The following is a 26,198-nucleotide window of genomic DNA, read 5'->3' on the forward strand; positions in this document are numbered from 1 at the left end:
GCACAGAGGGAGGGGTTAGCCTTGAACCAGAGGAGGGATCCCTGTGCTGTTGTGGAAGAATGGAAGAAGGGACGAAGGGCACCAGTGAGGGAAGGAAGCAAGGGTAGGCATGGATGTGGATGTATTTGTAAAGGACGTCAGGAAGTTGGGGTAGTTCCTGTCAGCTGGTGTTTGTTATCTCTGAAGGAGTCGACAAGGTCTCCTGCCTCATGTAAGGGGAACGGTGATGGGTGCAGAGGAAGGAAGTGAAAAGCTACAGCTTTTCTTGGGGGGAAGCGGACTACGGACAGGAAGAACAAATTCCGGGTAGCATGGCGAGTCTGGTGTATATCAGAAAGCACGTATTTGTAATGACTCCAAACCGAGTGATTCTGGGATCTCACCGCCCTGATGGAGAAGTGGTTTGTTCACAAGGAAGGATGCTTTGGACTCCAAATAACATTACCCGACCCAAAGTGGCTTAGCAATAGGGTCGTGTAGCAGCCCAAACCAGGACGTCACGGGAAGGCTGCCCTTGAATTTGTCTTTGTTTCTATCAAGGAGAAGAAGTATTTTCCAGTAGGTGTTTCTTATATCTCATTGCCCAGAACTGGTCCAGACGCACCCATCCAAAACCAGTCTCTAGCAGATGGGAACACAATCGCTACGGCTAGTTTAGGCTGGGGTTTCTTGACCTCAGCGCTACTGACATTTAGGGATTGATAATCCTTGGTTGTGTGGATGTGGGGGCTGTCTTGTTCATTATGGGACGTTTAGCATCATCCCTGCCCTTTACCACATACATGCCAGTAGCATTCCCCTGCCTTTCCCCAGTCCTGACAACAAAAAATGGCCTCCAGACTTTGTCAACTGTCCTATGGGGGTGGGGAATCACCTCTGGTTGAGAATACCTGGGCTCGGACCAGTCTCAGCTGGCCCCCTGCGTCCAGGCACACTGCTGTCCCACACCTGCAAATTACCAAGGTTGTGTTGATAAGGAGCATATGATATGGTGACGGCTGCTGAGTTAGCAATCTGTAGTGACTGCCATTGTTGGACTGGTCCTGGATCAAGGTGTTCCCCGGAATCAGAATGGAATCAGAATGAGGGAGTAAGGTGTCACGATTAGGGGAGAAAATCTTTCGACATGGTTGACCATGAGCTTTAGCCTGGATAAGAAAGGAGGTACAACTGACAGTTTGGGAGAAGCTGAGGGTCTGAAGGACTGGATGAGTTTCAAGAGCAAGGTTAGGACGAATGCGTGTAAGAATTTGAGGAAAGGCCTTTAAAGGGGCCTTCCTTGTTTATAAAACGTCCAGGGACTATTTGCAATGGTCATGATTGGGGTCCCCAGCGACAAGCACTGGCTGAGCCCATGACAGTGAAGAGAAACCCAATGCAACACCCATTTACTGGGGGCCCGTTACGCAGAACAAACACTTCAGGAAGTAAAGGCTGAACATTTCCTCTCCAAGGAGGTCAAAGTAATGGTCCCCCTGGTCTCCAGCTCTGTTCTTCACGATGCCAACCAAATCCGTGGCTGTGACTTTCCATGTGGGGTCGAATGTTCTAGTTCGAATATTTTCTCTTCAGTTGCTCTGGGAAAACCCCCCCCCCCCTCCCCCAACAAGCAAAAGACGTTTAGATTAAAGGTAGACTAAGGATGAAACAGAACAAAGCAACCATCACCCCCACCCCCACCCCCACCAATAAAACAGAAAGAAAGTGCAGAAGTGGGTTAAAGGCAGTGTTACTTAAGTGGTAGGTCCCTTGCCTCCTCAATATACCATTTGTCGAATGGCCAAATACCAAAACAGTATTTGATGGTAAGCTGGTAATTTATTCAATGGCCAGAGAACAGAGACGGGGAGCTTGTGTTCTTTTTTAAAAATTTATTTTAAAAATTAATCTTTTTTTTTTAAATTTTTTGGGGGGGGAGAGGCAGAGAGAGAGAGAGAGAGAGGTGGGGGGAGGGAACCTCAAGCAGACTCCACGCTCAGGACAGAGCCTGAAATGGGGCTCAATCCCATGACGTCATGACCTGAGCCGAAGCCAAGATTCGGGCGCTCAACTGACTGAGCCACCCAGGCACCCCAGGGAGCTCATGTTCTAAAGGCACCTTCTCCCTGGTTAGGTCTCATGGTCAGGGTTTTATGGGGTTAGGCTAATTAAGGGGCTGGTAAGCAAAGCTGACGTGGGGGTTTTTCAGGCAAGGGGGAGGGGGCTTCTAGGAATCAAAGTGCCACCTCTTTTCTTCCCCCACGTGGACACAGTTGGATCTGTCATGGTGCCGGTAGGTGTGTGTGTGTGTGTGTTTAAATTCTTTTAACATTTAATTCATTTTTGAGAGAGACAGAGCATGAGCAGGGAAGTACAGAGAGAGAGGGAGACACAGAATCGGAAGCAGGCTCCAGGCTCTGGGCTGTCAGCACAGAGCCCGACGGGGGGCTCGAACCCACGAACTGTGAGATCACGACCTGAGCTGAGGTCGGATGCCCAACCGACTGAGCCACCCAGACGCCCCTAGGTGGGCTTTTTTTAAAAATCACAGTTGGATGGAAATGATGTTGAGGTCATCTGGATGGTTAGCCTGGTGTCTGAACTGGATCGAACTGGTCAAAAACTGGGTGATTGTGGCTTTTTCAGAGCCTGTTAGCAAGTCCTTGGCGATAAGAGCTCCATCCGGCAGGAAAGAATGACATGATCGCCTAGCATTTTGGAATCTTAGGACAGGTGTGGCCTTCTTCAGCCTAAATGGGAGGACTTCTTGGGGCGCCTGGGTGGCTCAGTCGGTTAAGCGTCCGACTTCAGCTCAGGTCACGATCTCACGGTCCGTGAGTTCGAGCCCCGCGTCGGGCTCTGTGCTGACAGCTCAGAGCCTGGAGCCTGCTTCGGATTCTGTGTCTCCCTCTCTCTCTGCCCCTCTCCTGCTCATGCTCGCTCTCTCTCTTTCTCTCAAAAATAAACAAACATTAAAAAAAATTTTAAGAAGTGGGAGAATTAAAAAATCCCAAATGAAGAATTCTTTTTTTTTTTTTTTAGTTTTAAAAAGATGTTTATTTACTTATGTTGAGAGGGGGGAGAGGCTGAGAGAGAGAGAGAGAGAGAGAGACAGAGAATCTCAAGCAGGCTCTGCCCTGTCAGCACAGAGCCCAATAGGGGCTCGATCTCATGAATCTGGGATCACGACCTGAGCTGAAATCAAGAGTCAGATGCTTTGACCTGAGCTGAAGTCGGACACTCAACCGACTGACCACCCAGGCGCCCGACGTCTTTTTCCTTTTGTATGTCTCTTGCCCACTGCAGCACCTTGACATGTTGTAGAACTCAACAAATATCACGTTTACCACCTACAAGTTACAGCCTGGTTTAAAAGCTGCACGAGAAAAGCGATACCTCCTGTAGCAGCCAGTGAGGACAGGGGTTCCTGGCCTTGTTATATGAGTCATTGTATGCAGGAAGTCCAAAGCTACCATTTCCCTCCTGTTATTTACGGTTCATTCACAGAACTCTCTGTCTAGTCAGACATGACTTTTTCCACAAACAATATTGCCTGGTTGCAGAACTGACCTTCCAACGTTAGCAAGTTTCTAGAGAGCACAGCTAGGAATTTAACCCAAGGGCAAATTTGTCCATGGAGAAAGAGGAAGGATTTAAAAAAAAATTTGTTTTAGAGAGAGTGCATGAGCAGGGCAAAGGGGGAGAGAGAGAGAGAGAGAGAGAGAGAGAGAGAGAGAACCTTAAGCAGGCTCCACACTTAGCACAGGGCTCAAACCCACAACCCAGGGATCATGACCAGAGCCGAAATCAAGAGTCAGACACTCAACTGACTGAGCCACTCAGGCGCCCTGGATTTTTTTTTCCTTAGCTTTTTAATCATACTCTGTGCCTAGAAAAGTAAAAGCTTCAGAGATTCTTTTAATTAAAGTGAATGTATTTCCTACAGGGAGCTAATATATATATATATATATATATTCCCATATATATATATATTCCCCTCTATATATTCCCCTTTCAAAGATACACTCATCTTACTCAATTTACACAATGTTACAGAACAATAATAATAAAAAAATTCCTTATTTATTGTAGGAAACCAGTTACTGGAGTGCTGGAAGCTTTGAAAATTATTCTGGATTATCAAGGAAGTCTTTTAATGGTCACAGCCAGCAGTCAGTCCCTTTTACAATTTTACTCTCATTGGGAATGATTTAAATCTGATACTCACAGTTTTGTTTTGTTTTCTGATCACTTGACTTGCCCTAAGATTTTTTTTTTTTTGGTCTTGTTTTCCTTTTAGACCTTTTGGAGAGATTTTGAATGAATTCGCCTCCAGTTAGGGATAGATGCTTCTTTAGTGACTCAATATTTCCAGTGCTGAGAATATCACATATTAGCTCAAAGAATGTGGAAAACTATGTGTCTCAATTCTGTTTATTTTAAAAACAGCACATTCGAAGGCTCCTTGGCTAGCAGATGTGGTGGGTGTATGGGAGCATACAAATGAGACTGGGAAAAATTTTTTGGATTACAAGTTTTGGAGCCCTTCTTGCCTATCTAGGGGCATGCCTTCTTGGAGAAGTATGTTCTCTCATTTCTCCAAAAAGGCAAATAAGGGACAGCTACAGAGAGGTCCAAGGTAGTGCTGGAAACTCATTCCTTGGTGCATCGAGTCTGAGTTAAATCAATAGAGGAACAGTTGAAGACCAGCTATCAAGTTCCATGGAGGTCCTCTTTCTAACAAGACCATTTCCTCTCCCTGGAAGGTCCCATTATTCCGTATGCTCCTCTCCTATAATTATGTAGAGCAGCTGGGGTGAGGTGTCTCTCCTGGAGCCCTTTCTGCCAACACCACTGGGCTTACGTCCACCTCTCCAAGGGATAGCAGGATTCAGAGGATGATGACCAATGCTCTATGTCTGTGATTCTAAGCCTCCCCCCCAAGGATTCTACGTTAGATGGTAGTTATGCTGGTGACACGTTTGACCCTTACTCGTTTGTATGATGAGAATATATACACAAGCCAGCTTAAGCACTGTCAGCAATCAGGGAAGGGTCAACTGAGGAACGATACGGTAAGAATGAGAAATGCAAACCAGGTCATCAGGAAAAGAGCTCTCCGTCATACCCTCCAGGGAAGGGACCTCATACTAAGACACGGAGAGGGGGTTTTGGGTGTCAAGGGAGGAAACATTAGAATAAATCACAAGTCCTCTTACCTCACTGGGTCTTGAGTTTGCGCCAAACCTGGTGGAAAGTGTGTAAGTCTCAGACTCAGGTTTAGATTTCATGATCTCTCTGAACCATTTTCGGACCTGGAATATCAAAGACAAGACTGGAATGGTTTCTGTTAACATTGGTGGGTGAAGAGAGAAACCAGTGAGTCAGGAATAGAACAAGTTTTAAAAAACTTCAACAACACGTGGCATATATGGACAATGAAATATTATTCATTGAGCCTTAAAAAGGAATGGTATTCTGATACAGGCTGCAACGTGGATGGACCTTGAAGGCATTACGCTCAGTGAAATAAGCCTGGAACAAAGGACAAATATCGTCTGGTTCCACATACCTGAGATCCTTATAATAGTCTAAGTAATTGAGCCACAAAGTAGAATAGGGGTTACCAGGGACTTAGTGGTGGAGAATGGGTAAAAGAATGGATATGTAGACAGACAATGTGGCAAAACAAATATAGCACAAAGATAATTGAAGTGATTGGTATATATGTGTCCATTGCATAATTGTTTTAACCTTTTTGTGTGTTTGAAAATGTTCATAATAACATGTTGGAAAGATTAACTTATTATTTAATGCCGTCATAGAACTATTAAAATGTATTAGTATGGAAACTATCCCATCACATGGAAATGCGATTAAGAATTCATGTGTGTAAGTGGTGTGGTGGATTGCATTAGAGATTTCAATTATTCACTCCTCTGTCACAGTATTACACCCTGTCTTAGCCTCCTGGTGGCTAGAGGGTTCTTTTCCCTTGACTTTGGGCTTGGACATATGACTTTCTTTGGCCAAGGCAATATCAGTGGAAGTGATTCAAGCAGGACCACAAGGCTTGAAATGGCCCCTGTCCAACAGGACTTGTCTTCTTGTGATTTTGCCATTGTCATCAGAAGAACAGATCCTAGGGAGCTTCTCACTTTCCGCTAAGCCTCAGGAGGAGTCTCAAGGAGAAGACCTGAACATAATCTACATTCTAGAACCAAGCCACGCTGAGCCCAGACAAGATCGGCTGAACCTCAATCAGACTTGAGAATGAGAAAAGCAAACGTTTGTGTTTCAGCTCCAGAGATTTTTGAGGTCGTTTGTTACACGGCAATAGCTGACTATTACAAATGGGAAAACTGAAGAAAAACATATTTCCTTGATGTAGCAACTATTTACTTTCTGAAAGCTGTTAATAAATTCATGTATCTTATAATCAAGAATATCTTGAAGCAGAGAGAACATAGATAGTGTTTACACATGGCTCACAGCTTATATGAAAATTCAGAGAACATAGATTGAAACGATTCAAGGGTTCATTACACTATGTCCTAACTTTATGACAATAAAAAAAGGGGTTGGTGTTTACCTGCTGGCTGAGGAGGCAGTACACCAGGAAGATGAACACTCCCTGCAGGCTGTTGATGATGGTGAAGACGTAAGCCATGATGCGGGCAGCTGGCCCCACCTGCAGGACGCCCAGACACCACGTGCAGCCCAGGATGAGGAGCTGAGCCGTCGCTTTGAATGTCAGCATCCTGGGTAGAAGGAGAGAGGAGGCTCGTGATGCACTGGGAGCAACAGCCCCCTCCCCACCCCACCTGTTTTCAAGTCCACTCCACGGATGCTTCCTACTGAGTAGCGACCAACTTGGATCTTTATCGTCAATGATTCCATAAAAAGAAATGGTGTTTGGGTCAGGGATGACAGTTTGACTAGGACTAGGGATGGTAGTGACACTCCAGAATGTGAGTTTCAAAAAGGTCACGATGCTTCAGGAGGACCCCTAATTTTGCTCAGCTGACATTGTCGAGAACATTCTGTGCCCCTGGCCCTAGGCTGGGGCTTGGGCATTCAGAACAACCAAGACAAGACTTCTGTTTCCACAGCCCTTAGAGTCTGGTGGCAAGACAAAAACAAATGATCACTTATAACATTTGCAAAGTGAGGTACTTCTGCCCAGATCCCATCCAGGGCTGTTCCTGTCCCCACCTTCTCCATGACCTGACCCAGAATGTGCTTTGCCCAGAATAGAGGCTACTGATTCTGTGCAAAGTTGAGGAAAGGAAAGGACATTCCCAAACTCTTAGACGAAGTGATATGTGGTTGATGAACCTGCGTTCACATGGGGCAAGAGAAGGGGAAGGCAGGGGGCATAAAACGCATGAAGGCATGACCATGAAAGGGTGCGCTGGGTTCTGGGAACTGTTATGTGATGTTTTGAGTGTGTTGAAAGGATAGAAATGTTCTCAGGACCTACTATGTAAGGCATGGAAGCAATCTCTGTGTATCAGGGCAAAGTCCATTCTCTCTGGACATCAGATCCTTGGAGCTCTGAGGATAATGCTCTGGATGGGGGATATTCCTCTGATTCATCCTCACCTGGTGTTCTGGAGGGTGGACACATCTCTGTTGAGGGAGGAGAGCTTGTTTCTCACAATCCAGAAGGTCATCAGAAAGAAGGCCAGATTAATCTGCAGAAAGCCCACAGGCGTGTTAAATTCACTCCACATCTGGTAAGCATCCTCCTAGCTCATCCAACACCTAACTCGGCAGGTAAGAAGCTTTGTCTTTTGTAGGAGTCCTAGAAGACTAGACCAACCACCCTGTGACTCAGGCATGTGTTTGCCCTGTGACTCTGGCGAGCACTTCGATGCAGTTCACGTGGAAACTCCAAATTTTAGCACTGAAAGTCCCAGGTCTCAGGAAACATGTTAGTCCTGTTGTTACAATGGAAATTCCTGCATCCTGGGGGGGGGGGGGTCTCTCATCAGTCCTGGGCCAACTGGAATGATTGCTCCCGCTGCCTGTAACCCTCCTGGTACACCTGGTCTTTGAATGACCGTCACTTGGGCAGGCAGGAGGCTCTGATGTCACGTGTTACTCACGGAGAAGATGGTGCAGACGGGGCCCAGGAAGGTCCATACAAATCCTTTGTCTGTGTGGAGCCAGCATCTAAGAGAGAGATGAGAAGTGAGTCAAGAGAACATTGGCCTTTGTGGATAAAGAATCACTAGAATGTATAACATATAATGATTAAATACTTCATAATGAACATTTAAAATAATTAAATCCTAAGGACTTAAAAACAGTTCAAGGAACACAAAATTCCACCAGAGAGATGTCTTTGGAGTGGGCACTGACCTTTCCTCTGCCTATCATGTTCGGGGGAAATTAAATCGCTATTGGTTCTATGATGGCCACAGTTGTGCTGGAGAAGATAGGGGCAGTGGGAGTTGGCACTTACCTGGTGGGTGTTCCATAAAGGGAAGGTCTGGATGCAGCAGAAATGGCCACGATTAGAGCCGGGACTCCATAGCCCACAGGGAACATGAGTCTGTTCATGAACCTGCTCACACTGGAGTAGTTGACCACCATCAGGTTGCGTGCCGTGAGGAAGAGGTGTAGACCGTCCAACAGCATCCAGGTGAAGGAGGCCAGGTAGAGATAGTGTAAGGTCCCCGCGATGATGGCGCACAGCAGCTGGGGGAGGAGGAAGGAGTCACCAGGAGGGACTGTCAGGGAGGAGGGTGGCCCCAGGACCCCTCCCATACCTTGCCAGCGGGGAGAACTCATATATATATATATATATATATATATATAGTCGAGTTGTTGAGAGAGGATTGTCTTCTGCTTCATCAGTCAACGTGAAATAGGCTATTTACCCCTCCAGCCTCCCTGTCGCCCAACGATATTGTGTTAAGGTATCAGTGCAGCAGGGCTCCACGAACTGAGCATCCCGTGGCTCAGGGCAGGGGGTCCTCTGGGACAGTGTCAGTACCTTGATCTTGGTCTGGTCGATGGCCGTGAGGAAGAGCAGGTGGGCCAGGAAGAGGCAGATCGAGAGCTGCAGGTGGAGCGAGGTGCTGGTGTTCTGGATGGCTTTGCACAGGAGGAAGGTGAGGGCTGCCAGGAGGAGGCACAACAGAGAGAGGCCCAGCCCCACGTAGGTGATGACAACCAGCACGGGATCCTCCTCCTGGGACCCACCGAGGAGGACATCACAGTCAGTCTCCAGGATTAATTTTCCCCCCTTTGGAATGCGGCATCCCAAACATAGGCATGAAGCCAGTTGATAAGAGTTTAAGAAGCGTCTGTCAGACTAAGTCGTCTTCTTCCCGGCTTTACTGAGGTATACGTAACATACAAAATATTGCACACGTTGAATGCACACATTTTGATGAGTTTGGGCATAGGCACAGACCTATGATGCCATCACCACAGTCAAGGTAATAAACTATCCATCACCTCCACGATCCTGTGTCCCCCTTGCTTTTTTCTTTCTGGGGTAAGAAACAACACGAGATCGACGCTCTTGACAAGTTTTTAAGTGCACAATACTGTGTTAACCATAGGCTCTATGTTGTACAGCAGATTCACGTGGAAATGAAAGAATGTGCTAGGCTAAGTCTTGCACTCAAGAGATAAAGGAAGCCCTGTGTCGCAGAGGCCCCTCACCCTCTCTGCTACCTGCCCTTTGGCCGTTTTCTGTAAAATCCAGTGACCCTGCCCGAGACTATTTCTCCTGCCACAGGAGCATGCCTGGACATGCCAGAGGGGTCACAAGTACCAGGATGTTAATACCCCTAGAAGCTGCCCTCAAACAATACAAGTTACGGCATTGGTGGATAAATATCCCAGCTCCCTCACCTTTATGTGGGAAGGCTCTGAAATGCATGTTCTAGGATATCTCCCAGGAGTACCCAATGGGATTGAGTCCCAGTTATCCATGTTGGTAACTTTCTCTCTCCCCCTCCCTCTCCCCGCCTCTCTCTTTTAGAGGGAAGGGAAGGGACACAGGGAGAGGGAGAGAGAGAATCCTAAGTAGGCTGCCTTCCCGGTGGGGAGTGCGATGTGGGACTCGATCTCATGACCCTGAGATCATGACCTGAGCAGAAATCAAACCGACTGAGCCACCCAGGCACCCCTCCCATTTTTTTAAAGAGTATTTATCATCCCCCCAGAGGGGCTGACACAGGGCTGGCTGGAGGAATTAAATGTACGCGTTGTACCTGGTTGGTTAGGGCCACGAGGACAGCAAAACTGGACAGGTGGGTGGAGTTGCATATGGTGTGACTTTTGTTTGCTTGTATCAGGAAACAGCCGTCGCTGGACCACTGGCCGCCCTCGTTCGTGCTTTTCCAGTAGACGCAGACGGCCTTTTCACTGCTGGGCTTCATCTGAAAGCAGAAGGGGCTCGTCACGTTCTTCCTTGGGACGGACAACTCTCAGCGTGTGGGTCTACACTGGGGTGGCAAGCGAACAGACACGTGGCCGCTTAGAAGTGACTCAGGCGATTTTTATTCTAACTGAAGAGGACGCCTGCCAGGACGCCTGTTCCCATAGTCGCAGCGCTGTTCGGGTTCCATGTGACACGAAACAAAATCAAGGCTCTCTGGGGGGCCAGAATTTTACAGGACGTCATTGGTTTCAGGACTTTATCTGCCACCAGGAAGTCAAACAAACAAACAAAAGTAAATAAAAGAGGGGCGCCTGGATGGCTCCGTGGGTTAAGCGTTTGACTGTTTTTTTTTTTTTTTAATTTTTTAAACGTTTTTTATTTATTTTTGGGACAGAGAGAGACAGAGCATGAACGGGGGAGGGGCAGAGAGAGAGGGAGACACAGAATCGGAAACAGGCTCCAGGCTCTGAGCCATCAGCCCAGAGCCTGACGCGGGGCTCGAACTCCCGGACCGCGAGATCGTGACCTGGCTGAAGTCGGACGCTTAACCGACTGCGCCACCCAGGCGCCCCTAAGCGTTTGACTCTTGATCCCGGCTCAGGTCTTGATCTCACGGTTGGTGAGTTTGAGCCCACGTCGGGCTCTGTGTTGACATCAGAGCCGGCTTGGGATTCTCTCTGTCCCTCTCTCTCTCAAAATAAATACATAAACTTTAAAATAAAATAAAATAAAATAAAATCAAGTATCTATGGCTCATAGAGTTTTCTCCTAAACACTCCCGAAGGCAAATTTCCATGATGCCTTCATACCAGTTCTGTCCCTGACCCCTTATAAAGCAACAACTGCTCATGCAATGAGACGGGGAAGTTTAGGAAAGAAATGTCGCCAGGAGAGAGAGAACAGAATCAGCCTTCCACCTCTTCTTTTTCTCCCAAGGGTTTCCAGAGCATCACTTCATGGGGCCAAGGAGACGAGGCAAATGTTCTCCTGTTGGGAGGCTGTATCTCCCTTGATAATTCGCTAGACCATCTCTAGATGCCATATATCAAAAATTCCACACTTAGATTTTAGGCCTCGGGTAGGCGAAACCGACATGTCCCCACTTTCTTCCCCTCAATTCTTATTTTCTTTAAAATTAAAAAATAAGTTTATATATCTTTGCCAGCTTTCTTGAGATATAATTGACATATAAATTACGTAAGTGTAAGGTATTCAACATAATTATTTGATCTATGCATACGCCGCACAACAAAGTTAATTAACATCCATCACCTCACGTAGTTGTAATTTTTATTTTGTGGTGAGGACTTAAAATCTACTGTCTTAGTAACTTTTTTTTTTTTTTACATTTATTTATTTTTGAGAAGAGGGAGACAGAACATGAGCGGGGGAGAAGAGAGAAAGAGGGAGACATGGAATTTGAAACAGGCTCCAGGCTCTGAGCTGTCAGCACAGAGACCGATGCGGGGCTCGAGCTCACGAACTGTGAGATCACGACCTGAGCCGAGGTCGGACGCTTAACTGACTGCGCCACCCAGGCGGCCCCATAAGAGGCTCTTAAATACAAAGAATCAACTGAGGGTGGCTGGAGGGGTTGTGGGTGGCGGGGTGGGCTAAATGGGTAGGGGGCATTAGGGAAGACACTTGTTGGGATGAGCACTGGGTGTTATACATGGGGGGTGAATCACTAGAATCTACTAAAATCATTACAGCACTCTGTGCTAACTTGCATGTAAATTCAAAAATAAAATAAAATAAAATTCCAAGTCCTATGCTTAACCAACCGAGCCACCCAGGCGCCCCCAAATTATTATTATTATTTTTTCAGATTAAAAAAAAAGGAGGGGTGCCTGGGTGGCTCAGCCGGTTAAGTGTCTGACTTCGGCTCAGGTCATGATCTCACGGTCCGTGGGTTCGAGCCCTGCATCGGGCTCTGTGCTGAACGCTTGCTCAGAGCCTGGAGCCTGTTTCGGATTCTGTGTCTCCTTCTCTCTCTGCCCCTCCTCCACTCTCACTCTGTCTCTCAAAAATAAATAAATGTAAAAAAAAAAAAGTAATCTCTACCCTGAACGTGGGGTTCAGACCCACAGCCCCGAGATCAAGAGGCGTAGGCTACACCGACTGGGCCAGCCAGCAGCCCCCGAAAAATTATTAATGAGCTGCTTTGCATGGTGGTTTTCATAGGACGGGTTCAAACTCTGGAAATACCGAGTTTAAATCCAGAAATACTACATCTTCTGAATCTCAATTCAGACCCACCACGTTTCACGAGGCTCCTGGTATTCGACGGCGCAGTCCAGAAGCCCAGACCGGGGAGGGAGTGCACATTGTTTGGTCCACCTCCAAGACCCCCTAAGCACGCTCAAAGAGCAGCTCTGACCCACCTTCACGTGCTGAAAACTCAGAATCACAGACTTGGGGAGAGATGTATTCCTTTCGGGTCCAATAGCGGCACTCACTACCTGAGAGTTCAGGTAAACTCGGTCTTTGCCATTTGCCTCTTCAAAGAACGTTGCGTTTATGATGTTTCCAAGAGAAGAGTATGAAATAAAGGCAATTGCGGTGGGACCTGAGGAATCGGAGAAATGAGAGTTTGAAAAAAAATGCCACAGTTCCTTCCCCACACCTATGATGCACGCGCACACACACGCACGTGTGCATATACACAGGTATACGTGTGCACGCATAGTCACATACCTGAGTGCGAGTGCAATAGAGATGCTCACTGTCTCTCCCTTTTCCACCTCGGACACAGACTTCGTGTTTTTGGCCCTGAACCCTTTTTCTGGACTGAATAGGGGAAAACTTGGGGGAAGAACTGGATGGACCGAGAGAGGTTAAGCTGATTTGTGTAAGAGAGGACACTGCTGGCCTTAGGAGAAAATGATATCAAAGTTGGGGGGAGGGCCCAAGAAGAGGCTGATGGGATTTTGAGGGAGGAGGAGAGGAGAGAGGTGGGTCAGCCTCGAAGAGGAGGAAACTCAGCAAGTTGGGTAGGTCTTATGTGGTGTCATTCCACTTCCTCTGCTGCCTCCTGGAGACTTCCAGAAAGACTGGCTTATTTTTCAAGACTTGGAGCATTTGCTTTGCATTCCTTTTGGATGAAGAATAATGTTGAGACTGGACTTAAGGAAATCCGTTAATAGTTGGGTTACACGTATGTCTATCTCTTTGTATGTATGAATGTAATCATCTCCTTCCATATATTATATACGTAAACCAGATCTGGAAATAGTGTATATAGAAATCATAATATGGGGAGCCTGGGAGGCTCAGTCGGTTGAGTGTCCGACTTCGGCTCAGGTCATGATCTTGTGGTTTGTGGGCTCGAGCCCCACGTCGGGCTCTGTGCTGACAGCTCAGAGCCTGGAGCCTGCTTCGGATTCTGTGTCTCCCTCTCTCTCTGCTCCTCCCCTGCTTGTCTCTGTCTTTGTCTCTCTCTCAAAAATAAATAAATATTGAAAAAAAAAGAGATCATAATATACCCATACCTCTATCTATTCACATATTCAGTTTTCTTTGATGGAATGCCTACTATGTTCCAGACACTATTCTGGAGATACAGTGGGGGACAGGATAAACCACTTCTTAGGGATCTTACTTTCTGGTCCAGGAGAGAAGCAAACAAACATAAACAAACCAATAAAAGCCTATGTCACAGGATGATCGGTCATACGGAGAAAATTAAGTGAGGTGAGGGGACAGGCAGATGTGGTGGATGCTATTTCAGACAGTTTTCAGACAGCAGAGTGACGGCAGGGAGGGCCATGTGGGCATCGACAGAAGAGAACGTGCCCAGCTGGTTCAGGGAACAGGGAGGAGGTCAGTGTGGCTGAAGAGGGGTGTGTAGGGTGGAGAGTGTGTGGGGGGGAGGGGGGAGGGCAGGGGTGATGGGGGCAGATCCTGCAGGGCCTTATAAGCCTTGAGGAGGGCTTTTGCTTTTATTTTAAGACAGTGGTTGGGGCGGCTGGGTGGAGAAAAAAGTGGCTGACTCTTGATTTCAGCTCAGGTCATGATCTCAGGGTTCATGGGTTCGAGCCCTGTGTGGGGCTCTGCACTGGCAGGGTGGAGCCTGCTTGGGATTCTCTCTATCTCTGCCCTTCCCCCCCCCCACTCTCTCTCTCTCTCTCTCTAAAAGAAAAAAAAGATCTTTTATTTTAAGCTAGTGGAAAGGCACTAAAGGATGTTAAGCAAAAGAATGCCATAATTTAACATACTTTATTTAATAGGCTAAAAATCAAAATGCACATGATATATTTATATCATGAATTTATAACTATTATACAGTGGAAGGACATGTATATGGCATATATCAATAGGGTGGGCCAAATTGTGTCCCCCCTACCCTCCAAATTCATTAAGTTCAAGTCCTTCAGAATGTGACTGTTTGAAGACAGGGCCTTTATAAAGATGGGGCCAGAGGAGGGAGGACCTGGCTTTGGTGCCGTGATGGAAATAGGCAATCCTGGGAGGCATCACGGAGGGGGTGAGAGCTGAGCCGCATTGAAGAGTAAAGAAGAACTCTGGACACGCAAAGAGAGACCGGAGACGTGCACTCACAGGGAAAAGACCGTGTGAAGACAGAGAAGGTGGCCATCTGCCAAGGAGAGAGGCCTCAGAAGAAACCCACCCTGCCTGCGCCTTGATCTCAGACTTGTAGCCTCCAGAACTGTGAGAAAATAAGTTTCTCTTGTTTATATAAAAGGAGAAAACAAATGCATTTGTAGTTAGCCTGAATATAATGGATTACGGGCTACAGTATGGGTTATACAGAGTTACAGGAAGCTATGACCATATTCCCATGTCCATAAGTTTTCTTTTTTCTTTGTAGCCGCAGAGAAGTCCATGCCGCAGAGGCCATCTATGTGGATGAGTGAGAATTGTAGGGACTGGAAACAGGTTAACAGGTTTCTGGATAGAAGTCCCTTACTAGCCACTTAGTAGCTCTGCAGTAAAATAAATTCCTGTTCGAATAAATTCTTCACACGCTTCTCTACTGAGGCTTCTCTGGTCTTGCCTGAGGGAACAGAAGCGATTCATTTCTGTTTCTCTGAGTTCATGACAGTTTTCCATTTGTCAGAGTGAAACAGCGGTAGGTGGATGGAAAAGACGGGCAGGTGATCTGTCCACCTGCTCTTATGCTTGGAAACGGCTTAGTTTTGAGCAGAGGTATTCTGGTTACGAGCAAAATCGCAAGCAGAAAAGAGAACGGTGGCTGTACTTTTCCAAGGTCAGCCTCTGTGGCCTGGGTTTGTTCTCTGAGATGTTTTACAGGGGAGCTGGTGTCATGTGACTGTCTGTCTCGAATTACCTGGGACAGTCCCGGCTCACCTCTGGTGGGTGTCTTCGGGGCGAGTTGGTAACACCTCCCTTCGATCTTAAAGTTGTTGCTCTTTGAAGGTCATTTATAAGGTCGCTCTAGATGAGCATGTCTCAGATGGCGGGGGCGGGGGGGGGAGTGGCAATTCTGCCCCCTCTTGGGACATTGGGCAATGTCTGGAGGCATGTTTGGTTGTCGCACTGGGTGACGGCTACTGACGTCTAGTGAATCAAGGTGGGGGAGAGGCTGCTGCTCAACATCCCTACTGGACACAGGATGGCTGCCATGACAAAGAATAGACACAGCCTGAGGGACAGAGAAATGTCCCTCTCTGAGCTTGTCACACATCTGTCAATGGGTTCTTTTCTCTCATTGGGAATGTTGAGGCATCGCCCTAAATGTGGATTTAATTCAGCGAACATTTGTCCCTGTCCTCCAGGTGATGTGCCCCTCGTGGTGACTATAGAAAGAAATCATTCATGATTTTGGTCCTTATGGGGATTCCAGCACAGTGGGGGAGACAAAGACGTGTCAATCAAGACACAGCACAACACGTTAGATGCCAGGATGGGGTAGGTTCGAGATGCTGGGGGAACGTAGAGGAGGGAGGGTCAGGTTTTGGTGCCGTGATGGAAGTGCGCAGTCTTGGGAGGCCTCATGGAGGAGGTGCGGGCTAGGCTGTGTTGAAGAGTAACAGTTCACCCAGTGGAGTGGTGGTTGGCATTCCTGGCAGAGGAACAGATAATGCAAATGTCCAGAGATGAGACTATGGGGCATCACTGGGGGAGGGTGAATAGTCCCGTACTGGGCACCTCTAGGCCAGGGGCCCCTTGAGGCCCATGCAATCACATTACGATGTGTGTAATTTACTTAAACAATTCAGCATAGGCAGCCATTGTGGGCTGAGCTGTGTCGTCTCTGAATTCCTATGTGAAATCCTGACCCCCCCACGACCCCAGGATGCGATTAAAGAGCAAGCGGGACCACAGATGTGTTTTCGTCTGGCTTGCACTGGGAAGTCGTGCATACTCTCCACAAATCGTGAGTTTCAGAAGAACCTGGGGACAACGCCGGTGTGAATCACGTGGCTGGAGGTTGGCTTCTATCCTCCGCCTGGCCCGTTCTCGAACGGGGCAGATTCACGCGTTTATCTTTTTGGGGGAGGAGAGGAAGTAATAGGAACTAATTGCCTCACTTCCTCAGTTCAGCATGTGGTTAGTTGTCCACGTTTTGTTGTCTTTCCTTTGGGACTTTTGCTGACATTACAGACCAGCTGTACCCACCTTTACAGGATGGGATTTTAAGACCTCATTTATCACGTTACACCAGTTATAACGCCATGGCAGCTATCGTAAGACCAAATTTGAAAACTGAAGGTATGGGGCGCCTGGGTGGCGCAGTCGGTTGAGCATCCGACTTCAGCCAGGTCACGATCTCGCGGTCCGTGAGTTCGAGCCCCGCCTCGGGCTCTGGGCTGATGGCTCAGAGCCTGGAGCCTGTTTCCGATTCTGTGTCTCCCTCTCTCTCTGCCCCTCGCCCGTTCATGCTCTGTCTCTCTCTGTCCCAAAAATAAATAAATGTTGAAAAAAAAATTAAAAAAAAAGAAAAGAAAACTGAAGGTATTCGGGGCGCCTGGGTGGCTCAGTTGGTTAAGCATCTCCCTTGGGCTCAGGTCACGATCTCACGGTTTGTGAGTTCGAGCCCTGTGTCGGGTTCTGTGCTGACGGCTCAGAGCCCGGAGCCTGCTTCAGATTCTGGGTCTCTCTTTCTGCCCCTCCCCTGCTCACGCTGTCTCTCTCTCTCTCTCAAAAATAAATAAACATTAAAAAAAAATTGAAGGTATTCATGCAACCAACCTGATTTTTGGTTTCTCTTGAAACACCAGAAAGTCTGGCAACACTGGGACAGTTAATAGTTTAACAATCCATTCCTTTGTACACAGGATTAGCAGGTACTGTAGGTGCCTTGACTATTCCCTGGGCCCTCTTGGGTTTGAGAGAGAGAGAGAAAGAGAGAGAGAGAGCGAGCGCACACGAGCAGGGGAGAGGGCAGAGAGAGGGAAGGAGAGATTCCCAAGCAGGCTCCATACTCAGCAGAGGGCCTGATACAGGGCTTGATCCCAGGACCCAGGGATCGTGACCTGAGCCAGTCAAGAGTCAGATGCTTAACTGACTGAGCCCCCCAGGCGCCCCGGGTTTCTTATCTGCTGATAGATTCTATTGCGAACAATTGTAACTCTCTGCCTGGGGGCATTCCCTGTAGGGAGTGTGTTTGATTTGTACACAGGGCAGAATGGGAGAGCTCAGTAGGGCGGGTCACAGTTACCACCTGCAGCAAATCTGCTCACTGACATACTGACACCTGTAGTGGCCGTCCCCTCTTCTCTGTCTCATTTCCTCTCTCTCCTACTGGGATGGTTAATTTTGTGTCAGTGTGGCTAGGCCATGCTACGCAGCTGTTGGGTCAAACGTGAGTCCGGGTGTTGCCGTAAAGGTATTTTTCAGATGAGGGTAACATTTCCATCAGGAGACTTTGAATAAAGTAGATTACTCTCCATCACCCAATCAGTTGCAGGCCTTAAGAAAAAGACTGACTTCTCCCAAACAAGAGGGTATTCTGTCTCTCGGCTGTCTTTGGTCTGCAGCTACGACATTAACTCTTCCCTGGGTCTCCGGCCTGCTGGCTAGAGTTTAGACTTGCTACCTTCCATAATCACATGAGCTAATTTCTTAAGATCTCTGTTTCTCTTTCTGCCCACACGCATATCCTATCGATTCTGTTTCTCTGGAGAACGGTGACTAATCCGCCTACCGATGCCTCCTGGAATCACATCCCAAATACACTCCTTACGCTTCTCTCGGGGACTGCATTTGGGTGAACCCTGTCGGAGACCTGGACAGAAAAGCCTCCAAATTGCAAAGAAGTGTCTTACACACTGAAGAATAGAAAGCCTCCACTTTGGGGAGGTTTTTTTTTTGTTTTTTTTTTGTTTTTGTTTTTTTTTTTGTTTTTTTAAAGGAAAAGACTCAAATGACACAGTCTTCGGGTAACAAACCAATTAGGAAAGACCTTATTGGCGACTCTCCCAGTGACTCACATAATGATGCTGATCTGTGTGTCTTAGAGGTTCTGAATGCAGCCACTACATGTACCTTTCACGTTTTCCTGCACGATGTCATTGCAACGGATGTCCACTGAGTTCATGTCGGTGTTCAAGCTGAAGACCTTTCCTTCTTCAGAGCAATTGTCTGTAACAACTAGAGTTTCAATAGCTGGTGAGAAAAACAACAGGCAAGTTTATCATTATTACAAGCTTTAAAAATGTGAATAGCAACATGAACAGGTCACATTTACTGAATGTCTAGAATGTTCCAGGCACTGTACATTGTCATATAACCCCATGAGGAACCATTATCCGAGTGAGGAAACTGAAGTTAAGAAGTTAACTCCTTAACTCCTGAAAAACAAGTTCTTTTTTTTTTTATGTTTATTTCTGAGAGAGAGAGAGAGAGAGAGAGAGAGAGAACATGAGTGGGGGAAGGGGAAGGGCAGAAAAAGAGGGAGATACAGAATTCGAAGCAGGCTCCTAGCACAGAGACTGGGGGCTTGAACTCACAAACTGTGAGATCATGACCTGAGCTGAAGTCGGATGCTTAACTGACTGAGCCACTGAGGCACCCCCTGAAATACAAGTCTGTAACTAACGTTCTCTAGCGATCATCTTTGAAGCAACAATTCTGTTCCTAGGAATTTTATTCTCAGAAAACGACATGGACGGGAGGGAAGATTTAGTTATGAGAAAGTTCATAGCAGCATAGGTGATAGCGTGGAAAACAGGAAGTGATCTAAATGTTCAACAAAGAGGAACTGATTCAATAATTGATGGCTTATCTCTATAATGGGGAACCATGCTTCTGATGAAAATGAGGTCACAGGAGAATTGCCATCAAGAAAAAAGCTCATGGAAATATTTAACTTAAACATTAGCAGATGGTTAAGGCTGGCTGTGGGTTAGAAATTGTTGAAGCTGGGTGCTGGATACAGTTGGGTTCTTCCTGTATCTCCCGTTCATGGTATTATCCCCATTCACAGATGAGGGGAATGAAACCCATTGAGGTCAGGGCACCAGTTTCCCATCAGTTAGGACCTGGCCAGATCAGGAAAGGTGAGAGCTACTTGTAATCTGAAAAATGGTTTAATTTTGAATGATATGAATGAGTGAATGAATGAATGAACAAACAAGTTAATAAATGAATCCTGATTCCAGTTTCCCAAGAAGGTTAGGCATTGGATTTTATTTTCTATTAAAAATTATTATTATTATTTTTATAGAGCATAAACTATCTCATCATGCAAATTGGTAAAACAGAATGTTTAGGTAGGCATATACAAATCCTTTGATATCCCTGAGCTGAATAAAAACACAGCAAACAGCATTTCTGGAGGCTAATGTGGTGATATGCATCAAAGTCTATAAAATGTTTCTTTTCTCCTTGACCTAATGATTCTTCATCTATGAATTTATCCCAAGAAAATATCAAATAAATGCACACAGATAAATTTTCAATGGTCTTTTTCACGGGGTTCTTTGGCAACAACCCACAATTCCCAGAATAGGGAAATAAATATAGTACAAATAAATTATATACAGTGCAATTTGATAAACCGTTGAAGATAATAATGTAGGTAATGATGATGTATACCATTTACATGGAAATATGTTAGTGATGTAATGAGTGAAAACTGCATGCACAAAATCACACACACAGGAAATATGTTTCTTCATCAGATGTGTACCTATGTGGCTATAGGATGGGAAGACCGGGCTCTGGGCAGATTTGGCTGGCCTAAATTTAGTTTGTTTGTGTGTTTTTTTTTTTTTTTTTTTGTATTTTTTAACAAATCTAATACTGGGTTTTGCTATGGTATTTTATAAAATAGTGAAATGATTGCTAAAGTCAAGCTATTTAACAATATCATCTCCTCACCTGGTTATAGTATACATATATATGACAAGGGTGATAAAAGTGTTTTTATTGAAAAAAATATGCAGTGAGATGTTCCTTCTGGGATGCTTTACATACTATCACTGTGACATGTGTCAGTAACTATTGGGCAAAAAAGCCCTACTTTTTGGGGTGCCTGGCTGGCTCTGTTGGTGAATGAAGCGTGTGTCTCGTGATCTCAGAGTCGTGAGTCAGAGTCCCACACTGGGTATGGAGAATACTTAAAAATAAAATCTTAGGGGCGCCTGGGTGGCTCAGTAGGTTAAATGTCTGACTTGGTTCCAGCTCAGGTCATGATCTCACAGGTTTGCGAGTTCGAGCTTCCGTTGGGCTCCACACTGTTAGCGGGGAGCCTGCTTGGGATCCTTCCTCTTCCCCTTTATCTCTGCCCCGCCCCTGCTCATGCCTGTGCGTGCTCTCTCTCTCAAAATAAAGAAACACACTTAAAAAAACAACAACCAAACTACTTTTAAGCCAAAATCCTAGACTCAGGATTGGAAACCATTGACCATCTTTTCTTTTTTCTTTTCTTTTCCTTTCCTTTCCTTTGTTTTTTCTTTTCCCTTCCCTTCCTTTCCTTTCTTTTCTTTTCCTTTCCTTTCCTTTCTTTTTTCTCTCTTTTCTCTTTTCTTTCCTCCCTTCCCTTCCCTTCCTTTTCCTTTCCTTTCCTTTCTTTTCCCCTTCCCTTTCCCCTTCCCTTCCCTTTCCTTTCTTTTCTTTTCTTTCTTCCCTTCCTTTTCTTTTCTTTTCTCTCTTTTCTCTTTTCTTTCCTCCCTTCCTTTCCCTTCCCTTCCCTTTCCTTTCCTTTTCTTTCTTTTCCCCTTCCCTTTCCCCTTCCCTTCCCTTTCCTTTCTTTTCTTTCTTCCCTTCCTTTTCTTTTCTTTTCTCTCTTTTCTCTTTTCTTTCCTCCCTTCCCTTCCCTTTCCCTTCGTTTCCTAAAAGTTCTATGGAGGTGTGATTAATGTGCAACAAATTGCATATAAAACAGTGTACAATTTGATGAGTTTCATAGAGTGTGTATACACCTGTGTGTATATGGTATGCATCTGTGATACTAACACCACAATCAAGGTACTGAACGTGCCTCTCATTCCCAACAGTCTCCTTAAATTGTCTCATGCTCTTTTACTCCTCTCTCCCCCTTCTCCTGTCACTATAGATTAGATTGTACTTTCTAGAATTCTATATAAATGGACTCAGGCAGCGTGTTTATTTACTTTTCTAACTGTGTAACCCAGACTCCAGCTTGTAATAGCCCCTGTGTGTATCAGGCCAGCTCCTCTTCTTACCCACAGTACTGTTGTGAATTTTCTGGATTTTTTGCTCTGGGGATTTCAAGGCAGTTTCTAGAACACTCGATTCTACAGTCTGGAGAAGAGTTGTGGCCCAAGATGCGACTTCTCTCTTCTCTTCCATTGCCCATGGAGTGTCATTAGTGAGAAGTGACTCGAATTTCTCAACAACACGTTGCAGCTTTGGAGACACAAAGAATAAGAAAAAAAAAATCCAATCTGATAGATCCCACACCCTGAGGGAAAGTAGAAAGCACGAGAAAGCAGGTTCTGGAGCCAGAGGACCTGGTTTGAATCTTGTCCCTGCCACTGACCAGCTGCATGAACTTGGAAAAATAACTCGATTGCTCTGTGCCTTGGTCTCCTCCTATAAGGATGGGGACAGTAGAAGAATGCCCTAGAGTTTTGGGGAAGATTAAATGAATAAGAGATGCCACCTTCGAAGAACAGTGTCTGTGCCCAGATGAGGATAGTTATTATGAACGTCGTTTACCATCAGGGAAGTGGTAAGCTTGCGAGGAATAAAACAGTGGTGCTCCAGTAGGGCGATTTTGGCCTCCCAGTGACATTTGGTGATGTCTAGAGACATCTGGATTGTCACCACCGAGGGATGCTCAGTGGGTGGGGGCCAGAGAAGCCACTGAACACCCTAGAAGGCACAGGACAGCCCTCCCCCACACCGCGGTAAAGAATGACTCAGGCCGAGATGTCAGTGGTGCCAAAGCTGAGGAAAAGTGAAGTTGTTATAGCTCAAAAGATGTTCTAGGGGCACCTGGGTTCCCAGTTGGTTAAACTTCCCACTTCTGCTCAGGTCATGATCTCAAGGTTTGTGGGTTCAAGCCCCCCCATCAGGCTCTGCACTGACAGTGAGGAGCCTGCTTGGGATTCTCTCTCTCGGCTCCTTCCCCCCACCCTCTCAAAACAAATAAATAAATAAGCTGTCAAAAAAAAAAAAAAGCCCTATGGGAATATGTCTTCTAGCAGTTTCTTTCCTCATGCAAAAACGAACAAACAAGGGTGCCTGGGTGGCTCAGTCGGTTAAGCGGCTGACTTCGGCTCAGGTCATGATCTCACGGTCTGTGAGTTCGAGCCCTGCGTCGGGCTCTGTGCTGACAGCTCAGAGCCTGGGGCCTGTTTCAGATTCTGTGTCTCCCTCTCTCTGACCCTTCCCTGTTCATGCTCTGTCTCTGTCTCAAAAATAAATAAAATGTTAAAAAAAAAATTAAAAAAAAACGAACAAACAAAACAAAACAAAACAAAAACCGAAAAACGAAAAGAAGAGGAAAAGAAAAGACATTCGTTCTAACTGGCCTTTTTAAATCAAGAAATTCATCTACGAAGTGAAGCAAAGACATGAGACAGAGGGTGAAAAGAACGAAGGGCTGCGGTGGAATTTTATAAATATAGGTGTAACAAAATCGCAATATAGGCGGACTTGAAAGGCTATTTTTACGCGAATCCCCACATCCTTGTACTTAAAGCGTGGTCCTTGGACCAGCGGCATCAGCATCACCTGGCAGCCTGTTTGGAATGCAGACTCTTGGGGCATGAGTCCAAATCTGCATTTCACCCGGTTTCCCAGGGGATTTGTGGGTACGGACGCACCTCAGAGATTGCAGGTTTGCTTCCAGACCCCGGTAGTAAAGTGAATAGCACGGGAAAGCTATTCAAATAAACTTTTTGGTTTCCCAGTACCTATAAAAGTTTTGCTTACACTATACTGTAGTCTATGAAGTGTGCAATAGCAGCATGTCTAAAAAATGTACAAGCCTCACGTCACCCAGTGCTCACCGCAAGTGCACGCCTTAATCTCCATCACCTATTTAACCCATGACCACCGGCTGATGTGTGGAATTGTCGAATCACTATCGTGTCCGCCTAAAACTAATACAACACTGTATGTTAACTAACTGGCATTAAAATAAAAACTTTAAGGGCGCCCGGGTGGCTCAGTCAGTTAAGCATCTGACTTCAGCTCAGGTCATGATCTCGCGGTCCGTGGGTTCAAGCCCCGCTTTGGGCTCTGTGCTGATGGCTCAGAGCCTGGAGCCTGCTTCAGGTTCTGTGTCTCCTTCTCTCTCTGTCCCTCCCCCGCTCACACTCTGACTCTCTCTCTCTAAAAATAAATAAACATTAAAAAAAAAAGCCAACCAATCAATCAACACAAAAAAGTGTGCCTTAAGTAAAGGCACATTTTTTACCTTAAGTAAAAAATACTTTATTGCTAAAAAATGCTAATCGTCCCCTGAGCTTTCAGCAGCTCATGATCACTGATCACAGATCAACATAACAGATGTAATAACAATGAAAAAGTTTGAAATACTGTGAAAATGATCAAAATGTGACACAAAGACACGAAGTGAGCAAATGCTGTTGGAAAAATGACGCCAACAGGCTTGTTCCATAGCGGGGGGGGGGGAGGGACTCCCCAAACTTTCAATTTGTAAAAAACACGATACCTGCGAAGTGCAGTAAAATGAATCCCAACAACACGAGGTAGGGCTGTGTGTTCAGTTACTAGACAGTAAAACCCATCAGGACAGGGACTTTGTCTTCTTCACGAAACAGCATCTAGAACAGTCCCTGGCGGACGTAGGTGCTCAGAGTTCATGGGTGGCGTGGATGCTCTTAGGAGGAAAATGCAACCGCACCGAAGAGTTATAAGCAGAGTGATATACAAAAAAGGGCTGCAGGAACATTCAGAACCAGGGTTCGAGCAAATCTTTTTAAGGTTTGGCTCTTTTGGTCTGAGCTTTGTGGAAATCCTGAGCTGAGTTTGCTAGTTTACAGGCAGCCTCCATAGAAAACATACCTCTGTCCACTAAATGACAGCTGAGATGTTCGTGGTTGAAACTCATCCGTACAGGGTAGGCACCAGAGCATCTGCCCTTCAGAATTGCTATTGTAGTGTCTGATCCAGCGAGAGGACTTTGCACCTTTTTCTGGCAATGCATTTTGTTAACTGGGATGTACTTTGGACAACACGAAATACACCCTCTTAAAGTATACGATGCGGGGCAACTTAGTATATGCACGAGGTGGTGCAACCACCACCTCTGTGTAGTTCCAAAACATTTCCAGCATCCCAAGATAAAACCCATGAAGCGATCACTCCCCACACCTCCTCCCCCCCAGCCTCTGGGGGACACCGCTAATCTGCTTTAATGGATTTGCCTGTCCCGGACGTTTGATAGAAATGGAACCTTACACTACGTGACCTTTCGTGCCTGGCTTCCTTCACCCAGCATGATGGTTTCAAGGTCTACCCACGTTGTAACGTGAATCAGAGCTTTACTCCTTTTTATGACTCAATCACATTCTACCTTGGGGATCTACTTTTTAAAAATCCATTCATCTATTGATGGACACTTGGGCTGTTTCTTCCTTTTGACTACTGTGAATAGTGTGGCTATGAACATAGGCGTGCAAGTGTCTGAGTCTCCGCCTTCAGTTCCCTTGGGTATATTCCTAGGAGTGGAATTGCTGGGTCATATGGTAATTCTATGTTTACCTTTTTTTAAATTTTATTTTAGAGAGAAAGAGAGAGAGAGAGAGCAAGCAGGGGAGAGAGGGAGAGGGAGACAGAGAATCTCAATCAGGGTGGAGCCCCCCACATGGGGTTCAGTCCCACAACCCCGCGATCGTGACCTGAGCTGAAATCAAGAGTTGGATATTCAACTGATTGAGCCATCTAGGTGCCCCGCTATGTTTCACTGTTTGAGGAAATGGGCAATGAAACTTCATAATGAAATGTTCCTGTTGCGTGATAATTACACGATTATTTGTTCACTACTTCAGTGAACACTTGTTGCACTCCCAGTGCAGGCTTGGGCTGATTCCTGCCCTCAAGAAGCTCACTGTCTAGGTGGTGACAACACATGACTGTGACTATTGTGGGCCCACCAGAGATAACAATGGAGAACCTGGACAGAATGTATACTATGGACCAGGCACTCTGCTAAGTACTCCACATGTATTATTTCATTTAACCTTGCCATCCTTCCAAGGAGGTAGAGACCATTATTACCCCATCTTACAGATGAGTAAATCAGTCTTGGAGAGTGTGATGGTTAATTTTATGTGTCAACTTGGCTGGGTCAGAGAGTACCCAGCTATATTTGGTCAAGCATGACCCTTGGTGTGTCTGTGAGAGTGTTTCTGGATGAAATGAACATTTGGATGGGTAGATGGACTGA

The 26,198-nt window shown here is 46.1% G+C and overlaps 1 protein-coding gene across 5 annotated transcripts in view; it reads right to left on the bottom strand.

The window, feature by feature from the left end:
* ADGRE3 (adhesion G protein-coupled receptor E3) overlaps nucleotides 1–26,198 on the bottom strand; it is a 45,654-nt gene continuing 19,456 nt past the window's right edge. For 4 of the 5 annotated variants that reach the window (XM_047095085.1, XM_047095084.1, XM_047095087.1 and 1 more), the window contains 11 exons: nucleotides 22,000–22,183; nucleotides 18,857–18,976; nucleotides 12,769–12,953; nucleotides 10,215–10,382; nucleotides 8,984–9,181; nucleotides 8,450–8,685; nucleotides 8,091–8,157; nucleotides 7,585–7,676; nucleotides 6,572–6,740; nucleotides 5,199–5,294; nucleotides 1–1,595 (listed from right to left, as the gene is read on the bottom strand). In XM_047095085.1, coding sequence (XP_046951041.1) covers nucleotides 1,569–1,595; nucleotides 5,199–5,294; nucleotides 6,572–6,740; nucleotides 7,585–7,676; nucleotides 8,091–8,157; nucleotides 8,450–8,685; nucleotides 8,984–9,181; nucleotides 10,215–10,382; nucleotides 12,769–12,953; nucleotides 18,857–18,976; nucleotides 22,000–22,183 — 1,542 coding nt within the window. In that variant the 3' untranslated portion in view covers nucleotides 1–1,568. The remainder of the gene's footprint in view (nucleotides 1,596–5,198; nucleotides 5,295–6,571; nucleotides 6,741–7,584; nucleotides 7,677–8,090; nucleotides 8,158–8,449; nucleotides 8,686–8,983; nucleotides 9,182–10,214; nucleotides 10,383–12,768; nucleotides 12,954–18,856; nucleotides 18,977–21,999; nucleotides 22,184–26,198) is intronic. The other variant, XM_047095088.1, reaches the window with a different exon arrangement.

The sequence above is a fragment of the Lynx rufus genome, unplaced genomic scaffold (genome assembly GCF_022079265.1).
Source record: "Lynx rufus isolate CCGP_SWC_20201006 ecotype Redwood Valley unplaced genomic scaffold, mLynRuf1.p SCAF_4, whole genome shotgun sequence".
Classification (NCBI taxonomy): domain Eukaryota; kingdom Metazoa; phylum Chordata; class Mammalia; order Carnivora; family Felidae; genus Lynx; species Lynx rufus.